General features: G+C 47.0%; 2 protein-coding genes across 2 annotated transcripts in view; both read right to left on the bottom strand.

Moving 5' to 3' along the window:
* Window positions 1-6,487: 6,487 nt before the first annotated feature.
* C8H3orf62 (chromosome 8 C3orf62 homolog) lies at window positions 6,488-10,736 on the bottom strand. The gene is made up of 3 exons (XM_032910623.1): window positions 10,145-10,736; window positions 8,528-8,619; window positions 6,488-6,924 (listed from the first exon to the last, which is right to left on the bottom strand). Exons 1-3 carry the CDS (start codon window positions 10,558-10,560, stop codon window positions 6,659-6,661), a joined length of 774 nt encoding a protein of 257 aa, XP_032766514.1. The 5' UTR covers window positions 10,561-10,736; the 3' UTR covers window positions 6,488-6,658.
* Window positions 10,737-11,541: 805 nt separating this feature from the next.
* Window positions 11,542-20,872, bottom strand: part of Usp4 (ubiquitin specific peptidase 4) — a 42,611-nt gene continuing 33,280 nt past the window's right edge. The window contains exons 17-22 of the mRNA XM_032910624.1: window positions 18,766-18,836; window positions 18,420-18,538; window positions 17,937-18,086; window positions 15,180-15,283; window positions 12,717-12,805; window positions 11,542-12,154 (exon numbers count right to left, since the gene is read on the bottom strand). Coding sequence (XP_032766515.1) covers window positions 11,996-12,154; window positions 12,717-12,805; window positions 15,180-15,283; window positions 17,937-18,086; window positions 18,420-18,538; window positions 18,766-18,836 — 692 coding nt within the window. The 3' untranslated portion in view covers window positions 11,542-11,995. The remainder of the gene's footprint in view (window positions 12,155-12,716; window positions 12,806-15,179; window positions 15,284-17,936; window positions 18,087-18,419; window positions 18,539-18,765; window positions 18,837-20,872) is intronic.

Raw genomic sequence — 20,872 nt, 5'->3', positions numbered from 1 at the left:
TGTGGCTACACAGGGGCGGATGTGGTGGGAGGGTAGAGTCTGCTGAGCGCTCCGCCCTCCGTTACTCCAGGATGGAAATGAAGTTGACTACAGCACTTAATTGCCTGACAGTCCTGTACCCATTTACATATTACCCGCAAGATGGCCTTTTTATGTTTTGAGTGTGTGTGTGTGTGTGAGAGAGAGAGAGAGAGAGAGAGAGAGAGAGAGAGAGAGAGAAAATGTGTGTTCGTTCCTTCCTTCCCTCCTGTGTGTTCTGAGGACTATTTATTTTTGTGTGTGTGTGTGTGTGTGTGTGTGTGTGTGTGTGTGTGTGTGTGTGTGTGTGTTCCTTCCTTCCATCCTGTGGGTTCTGAGGACCGACCATTCATTCTCTTGCCCTGTTTTATCTCACACTGATCTAGCTGAGTTAGTGTTCTCGTTTCATTTAAGCAGGAATATAAACTTCAGAAGTAAGGATGACATCTGCCTTCTCCTTGCTGTATTCCCAGCACACAGGGGAGAGTGATGTGGTACTCACTGAGCGCAGAGGCTGCGTTTTTGGGCATCTATAGCCCCTGAAAAACCCTGTCTTCAAGCCGGGCAGTGGTGACGCACACTTTTAATCCTAGAACTCAGGACTCAGAGGCAGGTGAGCTTCAAGTTTGAGGCTAGCCTGGTCTACAGAGTGAGTTCCAGGACAGAGACCCCTGTCTCAAAAAACCAAGTCACTGTCCCCCAAAAAACCCAAACGAAACCATGTCTTGAAATTTGGCCTTTCTATGACAGCCTTTTGCTGTCCACCACCCAGCTTGGCTTCATTAGCTCCGAAGGACTCCTGCTTATTCCTGTTTCTCTTTCACAGGACGTCTCTCGTGACTCTTCCTCACCCAGTGTGCCCAGAAAAACAGTCGCCTCCCTACCCTGCCTGTTTGTAATTAAAACAATTGTTTTTTAAATCCAGTCTTACAAAACTTTACCATGCATTTTCCAGACAGTCTATGACAGAGAGCCCTTCCGCATTAGGGCTTGAATCTATTTCAAATACAGTTCTCAAGACTTCGTTCCTTTTTGTAAATATTTAGTTTGAACCTAAGATATTAGTGATCTCTCATACCAAGAAGAAAACAAATGCCAGCACATGACCTGGGGGTGACAGTCTCTTTAGCAATCCCCAACAATCGGACATTCGGGTAATGATTCTGAAGCCTCCCTAGTAACGTGACTTTCCTGCCTATTAAGGTCTCAAGGTCCTGTGCTTCCAGTTAGGGAAGCACCACATCACTCCCAGATGAGCCCTTCCACAGTCTTTCCTGAACATCTTAAAATTCCTTCAGTTCCAGGAGGGTTTTAACATCCTGCTAAGGTGTTCCTGCAGAGGTGAGGGACACAGGCTCCCCAACTGCCCTGCCTGTTTCCTTCTGGAATCTTCTCTGAAGTTCAAAGGGGAAAGTTCAAGGGGAGACCAAGGAGTTGGGGGAAATAGAACGAGAGGTACTTTATTGTCCCCGAGTGGAGAAGCTGGCAGAGTCAGGAGAGCTAGAGATGAGAAGACAGGCTTCGTGCCTGATGGAGCTTCCCCTCTAGCACAGGCAGAGACTTGCTAACCAGTGCCCTGGCACCTGGGTAGGGCATTCAATTACAGGGCCTTGAAATTGATGTAGGTAGCCAGGGTGGCAGCGTGCTTGGGAGTGTAGGGAACACTAATGCATTTGGCCTGAGGGCAGTGCCAATTTCAAGCTCTTGACAGCAGTTGCTCTGCCCTTGCCTGGTCTACCTTCCCACTGCTATTTAACTCTCTGCAGCAGCCCTTCCTAAGGCTCCTTCAGCCACACAATCTTCTGTTCTAGAAACATCTGTAGGTTATCTCTTGCCTTCTTGTCTCAGTCAACCAGTCTACGTGTAAAGCTTTGAATTTAGCGTAGAGGGAGAATGCAGCGTTGAACCTGAAATCACAGGGGCGGATGGGCCCAGCTCCTCATCTGCCGTGTGCTGTGATCTGAATCTGCAGTTTGCAGCCAGCAGGTTCCACTGTGCCTACTTATTCTTGAATTTGCCTTGTTTCTATTTTGATCCTGGTAATCCAAATTGCACTCTGGTGTTTCCACGGAAACAATTCAGTGATTGTTTGGTGTGCCAGGATGAACTGCGGGGGAGGGAAGCTGAATGACGTCAAACGTTTTCAAGTTTTTCAGACATGACCAGGGTCAACTGTCATACATCATGAGTGCTTTGGACTCTTGAAAACCTTTAGTCGTATTAAATGCTATGTTCTAGGATTCTATATTCTCTTCAGCAAATTCCTGAAAAACCATTCCTCTTCCTCCCCACTGAGCAGATGACAAAGGCAGGAAGGGACTTAGAGGCCCACTAGTGAGCTAGGGGATGTAAACCGGTGAGGAGGAGGTCCTAGGCCCCCTTAATCTGGGGCTGCTGTGTCTGAGACTTAATACTCACCAACGTTGCCAAGAATCTGTTTGCACGGCGAGGAGAAATATTCCCCGTTTGAATGATATTTAAAATGAATTCCTTATTTCCTAAATCTAGTTTTCATATAAAACCTTTACTAAAGGAAAACTTACCTTCTGGCCAGAGGGAGCCTGGATTATCCTTCCTTAATTTGCATTGGGTCCACATTCCCGAGGGCCAGTAACTCCACCATAAACAAAAACAAAACCTGTCCCTTCAAAAGGTTCCGTGGTTAGGGTTCTGTCTTCATCCTTCAAAGCCTTGACGGAGACTAGACCTTGACCCATGAACTCAACTAGGACTTGGGTTTGTGAGACCTTCAACATCCAGCCCGAGGATGTCCTGCAGGCATCGTGTGTGGACAGTTGATGGCGGATAGGAACCTAGTGACAGTGTCCATGGGTGATTGATGGTGATGAGGATTAGGGTTGGGGTGAAGCTCAGTGAGAAGTGCTCGCCAGGCCTGAGCTCTGGGATTGACCTGCAGACACACACGACTTTATACTGAAATGAGGTATGTCTAGTGTAGATAAAAATAGAAAATATTTTTTTTTTTTTTTGGTTCTTTTTTTCGGAGCTGGGGCCGAACCCAGGGCCTTGCGCTTCCTAGGCAAGTGCTCTACCACTGAGCTAAATCCCCAACTGCCCCCAGAAAATGTTTTTTTTTTTTTTTTTTTTTTTTTTTTATTCCTTTTTTTTTTTTTTTTTTATTTCATTATTAAATTTTTTTTTTTTTTTTTTTTTTTTTTTTTTTGGGTTCTTTTTTTCGGAGCTGGGGACCGAACCCAGGGCCTTGCGCTTCCTAGGCAAGCGCTCTACCACTGAGCTAAATCCCCAACCCCCACTTAAATTTGTAACAGGTGGGAATTGATTGCATTTTTAAATGTTAAGTTTTGGGGTAACTTTAGGATTATAGAAAGCGTAAACTATAGTGAGCAGGAGTGTTCTCTGCCTGGCTTTTTCCTTTCCCCCAGAAGCCAGCAGTGCAGCTATGGTGGACCAGAAAAGCCCTGTTCCCCTGAGGGAGGAGCAGGGAAGGGAGACAGAAACTGAGATACCCTAAGCCCCAGAAGACAAAAAAACCAGGAGAGAGATCATGAAGTTTAGAAACCCACAATATCACAGAGATAGATTCACAGCGCTAGAGAAACAGAAGCTTCCAGTACCCTAGAGACAGTGGCCTAAGAGACAGAGACAGAAAACTAGAAAGTCTAATGATGGCATAGAAACTGCAAAGATAAGGGATAGGACAGAATGTGGACAGGGAAGACACCCTGGCTCCTACCAGGAACTCTGGGGCCATGATGTTGACCTGTGCAGAGCACAGCCTAGTCTGCCTGGCTTCTTCAGTGTGGACATACACTTATTTGTCACCAGGAAACTGTCACTACAGTAACCAGCCTTCACGTAGGTCTCACTCATTGCACTGATACCCTTCACCATTTTAGCTGCACTCCAGGATCCAAGTGCTGTGCTGTTGTCTTCCTAGTCCCTGGAGGCCGGCAGTTTTGAATTCTTTTTCTATGACCTTGGAAAATCCTGAAGTTCTGAAAATCCTAGAATATCCTCTTGTTTGGGTTTGTCTAACATTTGCCTCGTGGTTATAGACTTAGGACTGTGGGTTTTGCAGGCATATCACAGATAAGAAGCATTCTTTCTCAGCTTTGTCCTGTACACTATGGTTCCTAACCTTCCCAACGCTATGACCCTTTAATACAGTTTGTGTTGTGCTGACCCCCAACCGTAACATTTCCATTACATCATATGTGTTGTGCTGACCCCCGCCGTAGCATTTCCATTATGTCATAACTGTGGTTTGTTTGAAATGGAAATGTCGGGACTGGAGTGATGGCTCAGTGGTTAAGAGCACTGACTGCTCTTCCAAAGGTCCTGAGTTCAACTCCCAGCAACCACATGGTGGCTCACAACCATCTGTAATGGGATCCAGTAATGCCCTCTTCTGATGTGTCTGAAGAGAGCAACAATGTACTCAGATAAAATAAATCTTTAAAAAAATGAAATGGAGGGGCTGGGGATTTAGCTCAGCGGTAGAGCGCTTACCTAGGAAGCGCAAGGCCCTGGGTTCGGTCCCCAGCTCCAAAAAAAGAAAAAAAAAAAAATGAAATGGAAATGTCTGATAAGCAGGATACCTGATATGTGAACCTGTAAGAGGCTCGTTCAACTCTAAGGGAATCAAGACCCAGAGAGTGAGACCCACACACGATGTAGTCAAGGATGATTGTGGACTCCTTAGCACTTAATCTCCCAAGTGCTGGAATTCGAGGCATTTAGCCACCATACCTACATCCTTTAGGATTTTTTTTTTATTTGATTTGTCCTGGTCTGTCCTCTCCATACCTGATGTGACTGGTCTCTTTGTGTTCCTGTCCTGGAACTCATTCTGTAGATCAGGCTGGTATTGAACTCAGATCTGTCTGCCTCTGACTGCTGGGATGCACCACCCCCACCCCAGTGAGAGACTTGTAGTGTGTCACATGTGTCACATGAATACAAGTGCTAGAGGAGACCAGGAGGCCTCTGGAGTCCCTGGGGTTGCAGTGGCAAATACTCTTAGCTGCTCGGACATCTCGCCAGCCCTCTATTTTTTGGCCTCACTACATAAACCATTCTGAACATGCTATTCTCCTGCCTTAGACTTCTGATTACCAGTGTGCACACCAGTCTGCTTGTTTGCTGACAGCTTTGTGACATCACTGGGGATAAGTTTCAGGATTGGTTAGGTCTTCTTTCCTTTAGTCTTTGGAGGAAGAGTAATCAGATCTAATTCAGTCTTCAGAGCAGTGATGGGGTAAGAAGGGCAGGAATTCAACTTCCACACTGCCTAGTACACAGCTTTGGCAGACCACGGCAGATCGTCGTGAGTCCAAAGCCAGCCTAGAGAGTGCTAGGACACCCAGGGATATATACACTCTCAAAAAACAAAAGCAGGGGGCTGGAGAGATGGCTCAGTGGTTAAGAGCACTGACTGCTCTTCTCAAGGTCCTGAGTTCAAATCCCAGCAACCACATGGTGGCTCACAACCATCTGTAACAGGATCTGATGCCCTCTATATAATAAATAAATCTTTAAAAAAGAAAAAAACAAAAAACAAAAGCAAAACGAAGTCCACATCTACTTAAGCCAGGCAGTGGCTTATGAATCTGAATCTCATGTAGGCTGACACCCCTCCATCTAGAACAACCTGAGCAGAGATGTTGGACACTGTGAGCATTCAGTGCCACCTCTCGCCCCACAGGTTGGGAGTGTTTGAATACGCTACCTCCTGCAGGGATTAAATGGCAGTTAGCCAACAAAAGCCACTGGTTCCACTTTCCTTTTCTCTTGCCTCAGGCAGGCAGTACCAATGAACATCTCTGGTTGGAATCCGGTTAGCACTCCTCTGGGAGGCTGGTCCATGTGACAGAGTGGCTACATGTGCTGAGAGACTGCCAGGTGAGGGCGTGAATGCTGAAGTGGTAGCTGCCTCATCATGCGAGGACCACTGAGCCAAACTGCCGTTAAAAATAACTGCATGGGACACGCTGAGTCATCTCGCTACCACCACTTCTTTCTATGGTAACCTTGGGGCCATAACCTGGTTCTCCACACTCTCTCGGCTCAGCAAAGTCTGTGCTGTAGAACTACTCATGGTGGGATGAGGTGGTCAAGAGTGAGGGGACAGGTAAACCTCTGGGGGATTACTTAGGGACAGACCTCATGGGAATGTCCTAAAGGAGGCAGCCTGGGTGGATCCTACCAGAACTGATCCCAGCAGACCTGTGCAGAGAGGCATTGCTCTGTGTAGGGTAGGGCTGGGGACTTGAGGCAAGCATGGGCACAAGCAGGAGACAGGGAACCCTGAGTGCAGTGTGTGTAGAGAACAGGGCCCAAGTCAAACTTCGGTTTGAGCCTGGCTCTTGCGTGATGCTTACCTGTGATGGGTTAGTCCCAGGTAACAAACCCATCCTTTTTATGGTCCCTGTATTTTTCCAGGGTTTCATTTAAAAGAATACAAGGACAAAGAGCAGAACAGAGGTACAGCCTCTAACACACTTTAAAAAATGTCAAGTCCAAAACACTCCAAACATTTCAAAATAACAATATTAAAACCTGGGCTCTCAGCTCAAAATGGGATTCAGCAGAAATTAGACAGGGGTGGCTTCAGGCTCTGCCAACCCCTTGTGAGAACCACTGTGGCTGCTGACTCTCCTCACTCTATTTGGTATTTGAAAGAGGTCATCAAGTTGTAGTCCTCTTCCAAGTCCAGAACAGTCTCCACAATGTTCTGATCATCCAAAGCCTGCTTGAGGCTACTGGGGTCAGAATCCAAAGCCTTCTGCGGACTCTCATCCACAAGCAGGGCCCAGGCTTCCTCCTTGAAGGGTGAATCCTGGCAGCGTCCACACACACGGTTCAACTCGTTTTCAAATTCTAGTTTTCCAGCCAGTTCTTCAATAGTTCGGATACTTGTATGGTCTTAAAACAACAAGGAGACAAGGACACACAGCTTTACCGGTCTACTTAGAAGTTTCTGAGGACAGTCCAGACATAAAATAAAAACCACATAACTCGTGAAAGAACCTGCCTAGCCTGATACCCACAAGCTAGCGGGCACACACACACACACCGTGAATAGAGAATGGCTGCCTGCCCACTGTGACTGCAGACTGAGCATTCCTGTCCCAGGGAGACAAGCACGCACCAGGGTGAGGTGGGCCGAGACCTCTTTACCCCAGAATTCATCTGCCCCAATTATTGGTATGAATTGAACACACAGGCTTGATCACACACAACTCCCCGACCTATGGTCTGAAGAGCAGGGTCCTTCAGGGAACACGCGTGTGGACTGGTGCTGGTGAGGTCTAAGGAGGTGACGATGGAAGCAACAGTCAGAGACCGTCGATCCTCCAAAGTCACAAAGGTTCTGGGGTCTCCCTCTGGGCCCTTTCTAACCTGGTCATTTTTCCATGTGTGTAGCTTTGGCAATGCCTGAGGGTCTGTAACCACCCCAGTACCACCATCAGGAGCTGCTGGTCCACTGTGTGACAGTCATTTAGAAACAGGGCACACAGGTACAGAGCACACAGATAACCAATGTTTGTAGAATAGATGTCCAACTGCTGGGTGTGGCAGTGCACACCGATAATCCCAATATTCAGAGGAATCAACAGGAAAATTTTAACTTAGCCCGGCTATGCAGCCAGGCCTGTTTGAAATAGAAAAGCTCAGCACAGCCTTAGGGAGCTCTGAACAAAACAGTGACAAAGAGTGAGGGTGGGGAACAGAGAGATGGCTCTCTGTGAAGAGGACTTGCTGTTCTTGCAGAAGACATGGGTTCAGTTCCCAGCACCTGCATTGGCTCACAACTCTGAAATTCTAGTCCCAGGGAATCCCAACACCCCTTTTGGCCTCTATGGACACAGACACGTCTTAGCTGTAAATACATACAAGCAGGCAAAATGCTTATACACATAAAATGATCTTCAACTCATGCCTAGATTAATAGTGAATTTTTTAAAAGAGAAAACTGGGGCTCGAGAGACCTCATCAGCAAGTAACCCTTGCTGCTCTGCAAAGGACCTCGTTTATCCCCACCCATGCGTGGTGGCTCATGAGCCCCGGAAGGATGCAATAGTTCCAGCCTCTGGGAACATCTACACTCACACGCACACACCCACACTTAAGACACATGGACATACAATTAAATATTAATAAAATTAACATTCAAAAACAGGACATAGAGTACTATGCTAACTGTCTACCTCTAAGGGAGATAATAAGTTTTATTTTTTTTTCTAACAGTATCTCAGTCTGAAACCTTGGCTGATCTGAAACAATTTGGAGACCAGGCTGGCCTCAAATTCCTACAGATCTGTCTGCCTCTGCCTTCTGAGTGCTGGAATGAAAGGCAAGTGCCACTTCCCACAGCTACAAGGAAGGTTTCTTCCACAATTGTTTTACACCCCAGATAGGCCTATAGCCCACTTTTTTGCAGCTGTGCATTCAAGGACTAAAATCTGGAGGCTGCTCTTTGTTCCTTCAGGGACCCCACATCATTATGAGACAGGGTAATACTTACCAATCATGTCTAGCAGATCCTGTGTGACCTCTTGGCTAGAACTGCTGAGCGGCATATGTGGGTCAGCTTTTAACTCTCTCTCCATACCCTTCCTGCAGACCAGATCCGGGGTGGGGTTCGGGGGAGAAGATGGGGAATTAGATATTCTTTCAGGAAAATATTGAAAAACTTCAGAAAATCCAGACTACAACTGGTTTGTTTTTGAAACAAGGTCCTCACGTGTATGTAAGTTCTGGCTGGCCTGGAACTTACTGTGTTAAACCTGCCTCTGCCTCCTGAGTGCTTGGGATTCAAGACATTCGCTGTCATGTCAGCTAAGACTAAAAATGTACTGGTGACCACTATTCATGCTATGACAATATCAGAAACTGCTAAGTCAGTGGAGAAACTGAGAACTACATCGTAATGACCCATCCCCATTACACGCTGTGTTCATCTTTATGAAACCCACACACATACTTGCAGTTAAATGGCTTCTCAATTCCTTCAGACATTTAAGTCATAGCACATGGTCAAGAGGCCTGGGATGAAGCAGTTTGTAGCTACTTAATAGGCCTAAAGGAGACAGTCCAAGGGCCAGGATTAAAGGTCTTTGCCACCACCACCCAGCTACCAAAAAGTTAAGACAGGAGCGAAACAAAAACAAAGGTAAGTCCAGGAAGCAGGGCTTAGGCATGGCCTTAAGTGCGGCAAAGGCAGGTGGAGGCTAGTTAGTGCCCTGGCTCTCAAAGTTACACAGGAGCTGAAACCAGCTGGTCTACACGAGACTGTCTTAAAAAAGCAACACGTTGGCAAAATGACTCAGCGATGCCAGGGTGACAACCTGAGTTGGCTTCCTGAACCCACAGAACAGAGAGTCCACTCCTGCAAGGCTCCCTTTGACTTCTGTAAGCACACTGCTGCCACACACACACACACACACACACACACACACACACACACGCACGCACGCATGCACAGACTAATCATGGCAGCTGCAGATGGCTGGCTCAGCGGTTGAGCGGTACCGGCTGCTCTTGTACATCTGAGGTGCCCACACGGCAGCTAACAAATGTCCTAACTCTAGTTCCAGTGGATGCCATAGCCTTCTGGCCTCTGCAGGTGAAACATCCTCATGTACAAAATACAAACATTAAAAAACTTAGGGAAAAATCCTCAAAGTATAAAACCAGACAAAACATGGCTAAGGCATGGATCACTGGTACAGTGTTTGTCCTTGCATGAGGCCTTTGATTCAATCCTTGGCACCACCCACAAATTTAAAAATAGTCAAACATCGGGGGCTGGGGATTTAGCTCAGTGGTAGAGCGCTTACCTAGGAAGCACAAGGCCCTGGTTCGGTCCCAGCTCCGAAAAAAAGAACCAAAAAAAAAAAAAAAAAAAAAATAGTCAAACATCGATTACCCCTTAGTACAGTAGTCTCCAGGACTGGATAATAACCAGGCTTTCAGCCTAAACAAAAACTGTTTGCTGGCCCACATTCTAAAAAACATGAATTTCTTGTGTACACTCAGCACTCCCAAGAGGAGGCTAGCTTAGTCATCAATCAGATCTGGGATTTTCAACTTTGTTTTTAAACAAACAACTGTTTCAGGTAAGCTATCAAACGAGAATCACCTTAAACTCTCTTTTCTCCAGTTTTCCCCATCTCCCGCAGCTCTCCAAAACTGTCTTTCACGTGCCAGAATGGAGGAGTGCATCAAGACATTTTCTTTGCTGGTCAGAGGCTTTCTTTTGGGGTATAGAGGCTGGGGTTTTGCATTAACTGGAATATGGTGTGGCCCAAAGGCAGGGTTCTCATTCTCGGGAGCACATGAGGTGCCAGGGCATGGGGCAGCAGAGGGGCAAGCTGCCAGTGGGTTTCTGCAGAGGAGCCTGTGTACCGGTAGGGAAGTGAGCGACGGGACGTCCAGCCTCTGCTGGGCAGTGCACTCCTGAGAATGCCTGACTCCTTCAAAAGCTCGGTCTATGGCAGCAGTCAGCTCCTTTCTGCATCTTCGTAGTTTTTCAGACATTTCCCTAAAAGTGACCATGCCTTTTTTTATTAAGTAATAATTTCACATGCACGGAGCAACGTGAGAATAATGCTTCTATACAAGAAGCTGAGATCCAACCCCAATTTCGAGTTTCAGCTACAGTTATACAACATCATCCTTCGTTTTTTTCCTCTGAGAGGGGAGTATCACCCGCCATTCTCAGAGGACCCTAGGTCACGGGGGGCGGGTCCGAGATGCCCCGCCTCGGCCCCAGAGCTTCCTTAGCCCGTTGGCCGCTAAGCCTTTCCCTCCGCCCATTTCTGCGCCCAGTTGCTGTCTGGATTCCCAAACTATGGCCAGCCTAGGCTGGAAGGGGCCCCGTTGAGTCCTCACCCAGCCGTTGCCGCACACGAGTGCCCAACGGTCACTGAGTCCACGTTCGAAGACCAGTGACTCCCAACCCCCACCTACTAGGTTAAAGGTCGGTCAAGGCTCACATGACCACAAAGGGAAACAAAGGCTCCAGGGCTGGCCTGTTAGTAGGCCAGGGAGTAAGGCGGAAGAGAATCCGGTCTTGAGGGGGTCTAAATATTTTCTTAAACCTCATTAACTAAAATGTCTGGAAATCTGAAAAACACCCATCGTGTTGTTCTGAAGCTAACATGGAGAAACAATCCACACACTGCACCCAGTTTTATGAATAAACTTTGAAGGGAGAGCTAATGAAAGTTCTACATAGAATCACTTTATCACGGGCAGTGGGGGACAGAACTTCTAGGGTTCTGTGAGAAACTGAAAACAATACCCCAATAGTAACTTCAATTCATAACCGGGAAGAAGGCTGGAAATTCTGAGAACAAGAGAATAGAAACGGTTTCAGTGACTGTTTAAAAAACTTTAAGCCCTGGGGTTGGGGATTTAGCTCAGTGGTAGAGTGCTTGTCTAGCAAGCGCAAGGCCCTGGGTTCGGTCCCCAGCTCCGGGGGGAAAAAAACAAACAGAAAAACCTGTAAGCCCATCTCAATGAACAGTAAAGAACTTGAGGACAACATCGAATTTACTGGAGGCTTGGTTTACTGTGGCCAGACTACTGGGGTGAGCAGTGTGGGCACCAGAATCCCAAACCCAGGAGTTCAGAGCAGCCCTGCAGGCGGGTCTTCATGGCTGCACTACTCCTCACAGGATGTTCCTCTCCAGTCTTTGTAGTCTGCGAGACATGCGCCACTGTGCACCAAATCCACCCCACATTTCAGCTCTACAGGTTTTATCTCACCACCCGTTTAAAAGAAAAAAATAATTCAGCCTCTGAACCCTTCAGAGAAAGCAGGGTTGTTTTTTTTTTTTTGTTTGTTTGTTTTTTGTTTTTCCTTCCTCTTCTCATAAAAGAAGGTAATTTCTTCATCTGGTTTAGATTGATACGAGTGGTCTTCAGAGTGCCAAGGTATTCTGGGGAGGACACTGGTGCTGCGGGGTGGCAGGTCACAGAGTCAGCGTCAGTTGGTGTCCATGGTGTAAGCCTCCTCTTCCCCCAAGTCCTGCTGTGAGCTGCTGGGCTTCGCCCCTCCATCAGAACCCGGGAAGCTGGCAGGCGAGGAGGTGCTGGGACACTCGTCATCCCGACGCTGGTAAAACAACACGTAGGCGGCCTTCGTCTAAAACACAAGGAATGGGGTCCGTTCACTGATAATAAAACATTCCACCCTTACCCCACCGCCTGTAATCCCAGCAAAGAGAGGGAGAGGCCAGTCTGGGCTTCAGAATGGACCCCTATCTCAGAAAATCAACTTTAAACCGAATGTGGTGATACACACCTGTAATACCAGCACCCAAGAAGCAGAGGCAGGAGAATTACCCTAAGTTTGAGGCTAAAAGAGATAGAGAGATACTATCTCGATAAGCAAGAGCCCTGACTGAGTGACGGAGTTGACAGTTGTCCCCTCAGGAATCTGCCACCTTGCCATGCAGATCCTGTCCAGGGGCAGCCCTAAAGACAGTTTATTAGCTGCCTCCTGATGCCACTGCCACAGCTGTGTGGAAATGCAGGTGCACTGTAGTACCTCAAGGAACACTGAGCTTCTGCACTGGAAGATCCAGAAGTCTACTCTCCTCCACTCAGATCCCTGGCACATGATGAGGTAAGGACCTGGCTTGAGGGAACCTTTGGTTTATTTGTTGAGGTACCAGGGAAGAGCAGGCATCTGGGAAGTTACTCACCACTATCTGATCCTCAGAGGCCAGGGACACACTGCTATCATCAAAGTAATACCATTTCCCATTCAGTCTGTTCTTCGCATATGCAGTATCTGCCAAGGCAAAACAATGCTCTAACGGCCATCAAAAACAATGAATCTGGTTACTTTACTAGGCTAGCACTAAATACATGCACATGTTCATACCCAAAATATTAATACTAAAATTAAGAATAATGTGTAACCAGTGTGTATCCACTCAGGAAGCACAGACAGGAGCACTGCCTCCAAGTTCAAGGCCATCCTGGTCAAGTCTGGGTAGGGTTGCACAGTGAGACCATGTCAGACACAGAAAACCACCACCACCAAATTATAGAACTAATTTAAAAAATATGCACATACATATAAGTAACTATAATTTAGTTCTTTTTATTTCCTCCCTGGAGATTAGGGCACCAAACTCAGGGCCTTGTGCTTGCTTGGCAAGAGCACAACGACCGAGCTAAATAAACCCTCAGCCCCTGTGGCTCATGGTTTTGTGTTGTTTTTGTTTTTTTTCAAAACACGGTTTCTCTGTGTACCCATGGCTGTCCCGGAACTCAGAGATCCTCCTGCCTCTGCCCCCCACTGGGATTAAAGTCGTATGCCACAACAGCCCAGTGGAAATAATTCATCATTTTTCCCACCTGGATCTTTTGGAAAAGCTTGAAAGGTAAGCACAGCCCAGTCAGAGACCGAGGTCGCCTATAATTTTGGGACACTAATCAACAAAACAGACCTACTTAGTGTTAATTTTTAAAGCTGTGTGTGTACACACATGTGCCATGACATTTGTGTGTGGGCGTCAGAGGTTAACTCTGTGGGGTCAGTTCTCTACTTTTTTAGGGTTCTTGGACTTGAACTCGGGTCACCAGGCTTGTGTGGCAGTGTCTTTGCCTGCTGAGGCACCTTGTTACCCTAGTGTATATTTCTGAAACTCACTCTGTGGCCAGGACTGGTCTTGACCTCAGATCCATCTGCTTCTGCCTCCCAAGTGCTAACAAGGTATGCCACCACACTTAGTTTTGTCTATTTCTAAATAAAAATTTATTATTTGATTACATGGAGGGACCCACAGATGTCACAGGTGGTGGTAGACCCTGCAGTTCGAGGTACAGGCACCTGTGAGCCACCTGACACGGGTCCTGGGACTTAACTCAGGTCCTCTGAGTTCTCCACTACTGAGCTATCTCCCAGCTGCCCTGGTGTCCACTCGACAGCTGTGACAGTGCTGGAGTCACAATATAGTGCTAGAGCATTTGCCTGAGATTTTCACCAGTACCCCATACAAAGAAAGATGGCCACGAATATAATTCAGAGCCCCAGAAGGGCTTAGAGAAAAAGCTGATGCTGCTAAGATTTAAAAAAAACAAAACAGGAGTAGATGGCTGCGCTACCTTCAGCAGAGCACTGGAGCCAGCAGGGGGCTTTGCTTAGGAAACAGTGCTCACTGGGTCAGCAGAGCAGGGATGTGCACGAGTGGCTTTAAATGCTCTTCTCTGTGGCTGAAACTCTGGGGAGGTGGGCTGCAGATGAAGCTTGGCCCAGCACTACTTATCTAGGACTCAAAAGGCTCCAAATTTCATCCCAGCACTGGGGTGAAACAATGCCCTCTTAAAGCAGGGTTCAGTTGTAACTAAAACACAGTCTTAGTGAACCTAAGTGTTATAGAAATTCTGGGAAATAGAGCAAAAGAAGAAAAGTACTATTTTGCCAGGTTCGGTGATGCGGGCCTGTATCTTAGCACTTAAGTGTCTAGGATGAAAAGAACATGAGTTAGAGGCCATCAAGGCCTACCTGGCAAGTTACAAGCCAGTCTGGCCTGGATGGTGAGATCCTGTCTCAAAACCAAACCAAAAATAAACTCATTTTGGCATTTCTCCTTCAGGGCTCTGCATCATTGCATTTTCTCCACGTTTTGGTTTTGTAGGGCTGAGATACTTCAGTAATTACAGGCACTAATTTTGTGTAGATGTTTTAAATTATTAGGGACACTTCTCTGTAATAACTTTATTTGGAAATGGCTAAGAATTCTTTGATCATGCACCCAAACCACAGTGTTCTGCTCCGAAACACAGGTCTACAGAGTTAGTTCCATGACAGCTAGGGCTACACAAAGAAACTCTGACTTGAAAAACCAAAATAAACAAAGAGTTCAATGTTTTGTCACGCCCTTCCTTAGCAGAGCTCCCTGAGTAGTCCCAGCGTGGTGGTGCACACCTGTGATTCCCTCCAAGGAAGCCAAGGCTATCCTGGCTGAGCTACACGATGAGCCCGGGCCAGCACAGTAACAGTTAAATGCATGGGAATCTACAATGGAGGAGAAAGGGAGGCAGGGAGGACAGAGTGGCTGGGAGACTAAAAACCAAGCCAGGAGCTTCTAGGAAGAGGCTGAGGGACACTCGTGGGCCTTTCCATACCTCAGAAGGAAGCAGATGCCAATACTTACAGTGACCAACCCCCATGGCTCCATAGTGATTGGACACAGCAATCAGGTCATAGACATAAGGCCTTGCTGCCCGGTCACACACAAACTCGGACATGTTCAGAGCTCTGCGTAAAGACGTAACAGCCCGTAAATATGGCAAACTCGAAGTCAGTGTAACCCAGCAACCCTCTCACCCCACACAACACTCAAAGTCTGCACCAAGGCAGAGTGAGTGACTGTCAGAGCAGAAACTAGAAGACGGTCATGGCGCTATCATACCCCATGGGGTTGCGACAGGGGAAGGAGATGCCAAAGAGGAATGCAGAGCCTGAGTAAGGAGGCTGTGACTGACTAAAGTGCACACAAGGCCACAGTAAGTTAAATGTCAGAGGCTGTGGAAAGTGTTGTTGGATGTTGAAACTTTTTGTTATTATTGTGTATTTAAGTTTGAGGGAAGCCGCTGACAGGACTGGAGCCTGTTAACTTGTCATAGTCAATGAGGGCCTCTAGGCCCCTTCAGTCCCTTCTCAAGGTCTCATTTACCCTGGAGATCCCATGGCAGTCTGAGGTAAACTTTGCCTTTCTCACCACAGATGTCTATCCTGGCCTCTTTACTGAGTCTGTTTTTAGGATCAGTGAAGTTTCTAGCCTCCTTATGGACCTTATCTATGATTCAAAGTCTTATATAGAGCTTCAATTAAAAAACTGTAATTTTTAAGGCTCAAACTAAACAGGGATAAAGCTGTAAAGTCCTAACCTTATATAAGCTAACTGTAAATAATTAAGACATGCAAGTTAATGGTCAGTCACCTTATAAATGATCAAATTCTTTAATGTGTTCAGAAACATAATCATGCTAAGTACTGATATAATAAATACCAGAAATAAGCTTCCAGCATATGTTTTCAAAGTTAAGCAGAAAACAAGTAACTAGAGACAAGCAGAATTTGTTTAGATACAGTTAATTGATGGTCCTCTAACACTTCAGAGATCTGCAAAAGATGGTATTTAAAATGTTTAATAAAAATGTTTTCATGACAGAGAGACCAGTCAGCTTCTAGCAGCATCTAATCTCCTCCCAAGAAGATGGCGGGCACATAAGCAGGCACATAAGACCACCACCCGGGTGGCTTTAAATGCAGCAATGTGGGCCACTGGGCTAAACACTTCACTTTACCTTTACTGTTCACAGTACGCAGCCCAAATTGTGGAAAAGCAGGTCCTGGGGAGTTGATTGCCCCTCTTTGCCTAGCCGAGGCAGGCCGGTCCCCCTAAGTTCCTACCCCACAGGGTAGTCAGTCTGTCAGATCTAATAAGCCTGGCGGCTAAAGACTCATGCTGCCTTCCACCGATCATGGAGGAACCTAGGGTGACAGTCCGCATAGCCTGGACCTCTGTCGTTTTTAAATAATTTGGACACTGCTTGGTTTGTACTTTCTGCATACTCAGAAATTCACCATCTCAGGTCTCCAGCGCTGACCACTAGGTGGCTTGATCAGTGTTAGCAGCAGCAGCCAAGGATTCAGCCACATCTCAGTTCTCTTCTAAAAATGAGGCCTCAGGCCTTACTCCCTAAGCCTCTAGTTGAGAAAGTCAGTTTACCTTGCTACCATACTCTAAAAAGAGGTAAACTCACAGAATAGGTTTCACCTAAGCTTTTACTATCCTATTATTAAATAGGATAATAAATCCTATAATAATAATAATATAATAAATAATATCCTATCCTATTATGTAAAGAAACCTGCTTTAGAGTGACAGCTGTCAGTGACCAATCACCCCTGGTTCAAAGTAATCAGGTAAAAAGAATCATTTCAGGGTTCTCAAACTTTTACTATGACTCAGGTGTGAACCTACCGCTCTTCCTACCATGTGGATTCAGTACAGAGTCCAACACTGGCAACATTAACATCTCCGTTCATAAACTTAAAAAGATCTTTCTTGGACGCTTCAGGCAATTGACACGGAATTGCACACTGCAGGAAGAGCTGGGACGAATTTTAGGCGTTGATTCTCTCCTTCTACCCTGAGTCTGGGAACAAATCCAGGTCAGCAGGCTTGTGTGTCAAGAATTCTCACTCAATGAGCTGTCTAGTCTCACCAGCCCATTATGAAATTTTCAAAAATACAGAAAAAGTAAAAAATAAAAAAGCCAGGCACTGCAGCACAGGCTTCAATCCCAGCACTCAGGAGGCAAAGAATGAATTTCAGGACAGCCAGAGCTGCAAAGAGAAACTCTGTCTCGAAAAACCAAAACACCAGGTTGGGGATTTGGCTCAGTGGTTGAGCGTTTGCCTAGGAAGCGCAAGGTCCTGGGTTCGGTCCCCAGCTCCGGGAGAGGAAAAAAAAAAAAACAAATGTGAAAAACCAAAACACCAAAACACAAAACAAAAAAAGGGTAAATAAATTTTTTAACTGCAGCAGTGGCCTTGAGCTCAATCAATGATCCTCCTGCCTCAGCAAGGGATTACAAGCATTGGAAACCACAGCCAGCATTAGTTCCCTTGGGTAGGCTAATGAGAAACAGGACAGCCTGTGCTGCCCTGGCTGAAGCCAGGTTCCCTGACAGCAACAATGGACCAGAGAAGCTGGCCAGACTGGTGTGAGAGGCTCCAAGCGGATCCGCAGGGACGCAGTCAGCAGGACTCTTCTAGGAGTGATTTCTTCCTACTAGTAGGGGAGGGCAGGATTGCTCCATAAGTCAACTTCCCAGAGCCAAGTAATATACAACCTAATTCAATATCCTCTCGCCTTATCAGCACCCGTGTAGACACCCACCTTACTGGGAATTCCACAACTGTGTCCAGTTTATCCCGCCAGTATCTGTTATAGGAGAAACGTTTGAGATGAACCACCAGGATCTTGGGCAAAGACCACAAATCAAACTTTTTTGTTGCCTGTTGGTGCTTCTTACAGGTGGGACAGTACCTAAAAACAAAAGAGGCTGACTCAGCCAGGGCAGCAGGAAGCACCCGGGTACCTGTGTGGGGACATAGTCCAGACAGAACTCAGACCAGTACTTATGAACAAAACCCCCGCCTTCTCATCAGAGCAGTGGCTTTTTTTCAGTCCAGTAAACAGCCTTGACACACACAAAATATATTCCAGCCTCCATACCCACAAATACTTATTACAGGTCCGGCTAAGAAAAAGATGACCTGTCCAGGTACAGTAAGAGGTTTCTGTGCACACAGATGGTCCCAGCAAACCTTAGACCCTGGGGTCCACAGCCCCCTGCTCAGAGCCTAGGGACTTGCATACCAGGGGTCATGCTCCCCAAGGGTCTCCATGGTAGTAAAGAGCTCGATGCACTCCCGCAGGGCTATTGCAGCCTTCTTCTTCTTCTGGGGCTGGGACATGCTCGTGTGCTTCTCACAGGCCTATGGGAAAGAAGCATTGAGTCCTGGCAGAGAGACGCAGAGGCTCTCAGCCTGGGATAGACCACGTTTTCTGCAGTCTCTGGACATAAAGCAACAGTCTTAGGAGCTTTTCATTTCAAGTCATAAGGAAAATTTGTTTAACTGTTGTCCAATCAATGAGAGGAATATCAACATATTTCCTCAGCAGAAACCAGAACAGAGCACTGACACAAACCCAGATGACATACCTCAGATTCTTGCTCGTCAAAGTAAAGGCTTCGGGTCTCACTGTCCCAGTCAATGGCCAGTGTGGATCGAGCTGTGGAGGGACCATAGTGTCACTCATTATGGAATGATCAACACCAAGAGAGGCTCTCCAAGTGACCAGAGTGAGGACGGTCACACTCAGGCAGCAGTGCCACACCTGCTCACCCACCACCAGCCACTGAGGAGAGCAATGCTACAACTTGGGGGCAGCCTTTCTGAATCTCAACCTCCCAAAGCTTCAAGGTCTCCCATAATACTACAGATAAACCCCAACCCCCAGAATCTGGCAGGCCAAACAGAGTCACCATGAAGTACCCGGGAGCAGATTCAGCCTCTCGCCTGAACCCCAAGAACATCTGACCCAATGGATAAAGTAGCCGTTTTCAAACACTGGACAGACACCAAGCAGGACAACAACGAAATCCCTGAAAGATGAAGTTTGCTACCGGCAAGCGTCCTATGGCACTGAATGGTAGACAAAGACAGCAAGGGAGACTGAATTAAGGAAGCAAAGTTAAAATTGAGAGCATGGTGAGGTGGTTTATGCTTGTGATCTCAGTGTTTAGGAAGTAGAAGTACAACCAGGAGCTCAGGACCAGCAATGCAGTATCATGCAAGACCAGTCAGTATGGACCACATAAAACCCAGTCTCCAAAACCCAAAGGAACTGGGAACCGCGGCATACACTTTTAGTCTCAGTGCTTGGGAGGCAGGGGCAAGCAGAGCTCTGTGGGTTTGAGGCTAGCCTTGTCTACAGACTGAGTTACAGGGCATCCACGGCTGTTACACTGAACAATTTTTGTCTGGAAAAACAAAACAAAACCACCCCCCACCCCCACCCCAACAGACCCGAACCGTAAAGGTGGATGGTTTGCTGGTCCAGGGCCTACTACGCAAGCCTAAGAACTCAAGTTCAATCTGAGCAAAAAGCCGGAGAGGGAGACAGAGGTAGGTCTCTGCAGATGGCGGATCAGCCAGTGCCCCATTTGGTGAGTCCCAGGCCTGGGGAAAACCTTGTCTGAAAACTGAGGACTCAGGAGACTGCTCAGCAGCTGCTGCACTTCCAGAGGATCCGAGTTCAGATCCCTATACCCATGTGTGGTAGCTCACAACTGCCTGTAATTCTTGGCTGTAGGGATCAGGTACACACGGTGCAGCTCCCCTCCCCCGACACACACACTAAGTTGTTGTTGGGTCATTTAACAGGATAACCTCTGTGAAAACAGAAAAGCCCACATGCTTGGGAGCAGAGGAACGATACCAGGGCTGACCTCTGGAGGACAAAGCACACAAACGCTACATTTGAAGAGCTCACAAGAATTGAACAGACCCTAAACTAAAGAGAAGGAACTCTCAGAACAATGCTGTGGCTGGACAGATTTATATAAACTATCTCGACTATGCTGTTATTAAAAGCATGTAACGGGAGTGTAGACATGGCTCAGGGATTGAGAGCTCTTTCTGCTCTTGTAGAGGACCCAGGTTCAGCTCCCGACACCCGCACAGTGGCTCACAAAGTCTGTAACTCTAGTTTCTGGCCTGTGTGAACACAAGGCATGCATGTAGTAAGCACACAGAGAGGCGGGCAGCGAAAGCCCAGAAACGACTGACTGTGGAAGGGAAGAGGAGGATAGGGAGGTGCAGTGCAGGGCTAGAACCCCTGCTTCTCACGTACGAGTCCCCCAGGTTAGTCCCTAGTACTGGGACATAAATATGTGACACGTAAAAAGCTGAAGGAGGCTGGAAGGATGGCTTAACAGCTAAGTGCCCTGTCTGTCTGCTCTCCCTGAAGACCCAGGTTCTATACCAGCACCCACTGGCTCTCGACTGCGAAATTCCAGTCCCAGGGGATCTGATTCCCTCTTCTGGCCTTTGCAGGAACTCGCACAGTGCATGGATACACATACAGGTAAAACACCCATTCACGTACAAGTTTCCTGAAAGGGACGGGAGGAGCTGGAAAGGTGGCTCAGTGGTTAAGATCATTCACAAGCTCGCTTCGGGCACACACGCCTGGAGCAACACACAGATCCCGTGGTCCTAAGCAAGGATGGCGTGCAAATTCATGAAGCCTTCCAGACTTTTTTT

Source organism: Rattus rattus, chromosome 8 (assembly GCF_011064425.1).
Source record: "Rattus rattus isolate New Zealand chromosome 8, Rrattus_CSIRO_v1, whole genome shotgun sequence".
Classification (NCBI taxonomy): Eukaryota; Metazoa; Chordata; class Mammalia; order Rodentia; family Muridae; genus Rattus; species Rattus rattus.
Note: the sequence above shows the minus strand (reverse complement) of the source record. Positions and strands in the feature narration are given on the sequence as shown.

Bases quoted from the DNA above. Each gene is read 5' to 3' on its own strand.
- C8H3orf62 (XM_032910623.1), bottom strand. From the start codon at position 10,560: ATGGTCACTTTTAGGGAAATGTCTGAAAAACTACGAAGATGCAGAAAG. The intron at 8,620-10,144 runs GTGATTCTCGTT...TCTGGTCTGCAG, and splicing joins TGGAGAAAAGAGAGTTTAAG to GAAGGGTATGGAGAGAGAGT. The intron at 6,925-8,527 runs GTAAGTATTACC...TGTTGTTTTAAG, and splicing joins GGATCTGCTAGACATGATTG to ACCATACAAGTATCCGAACT.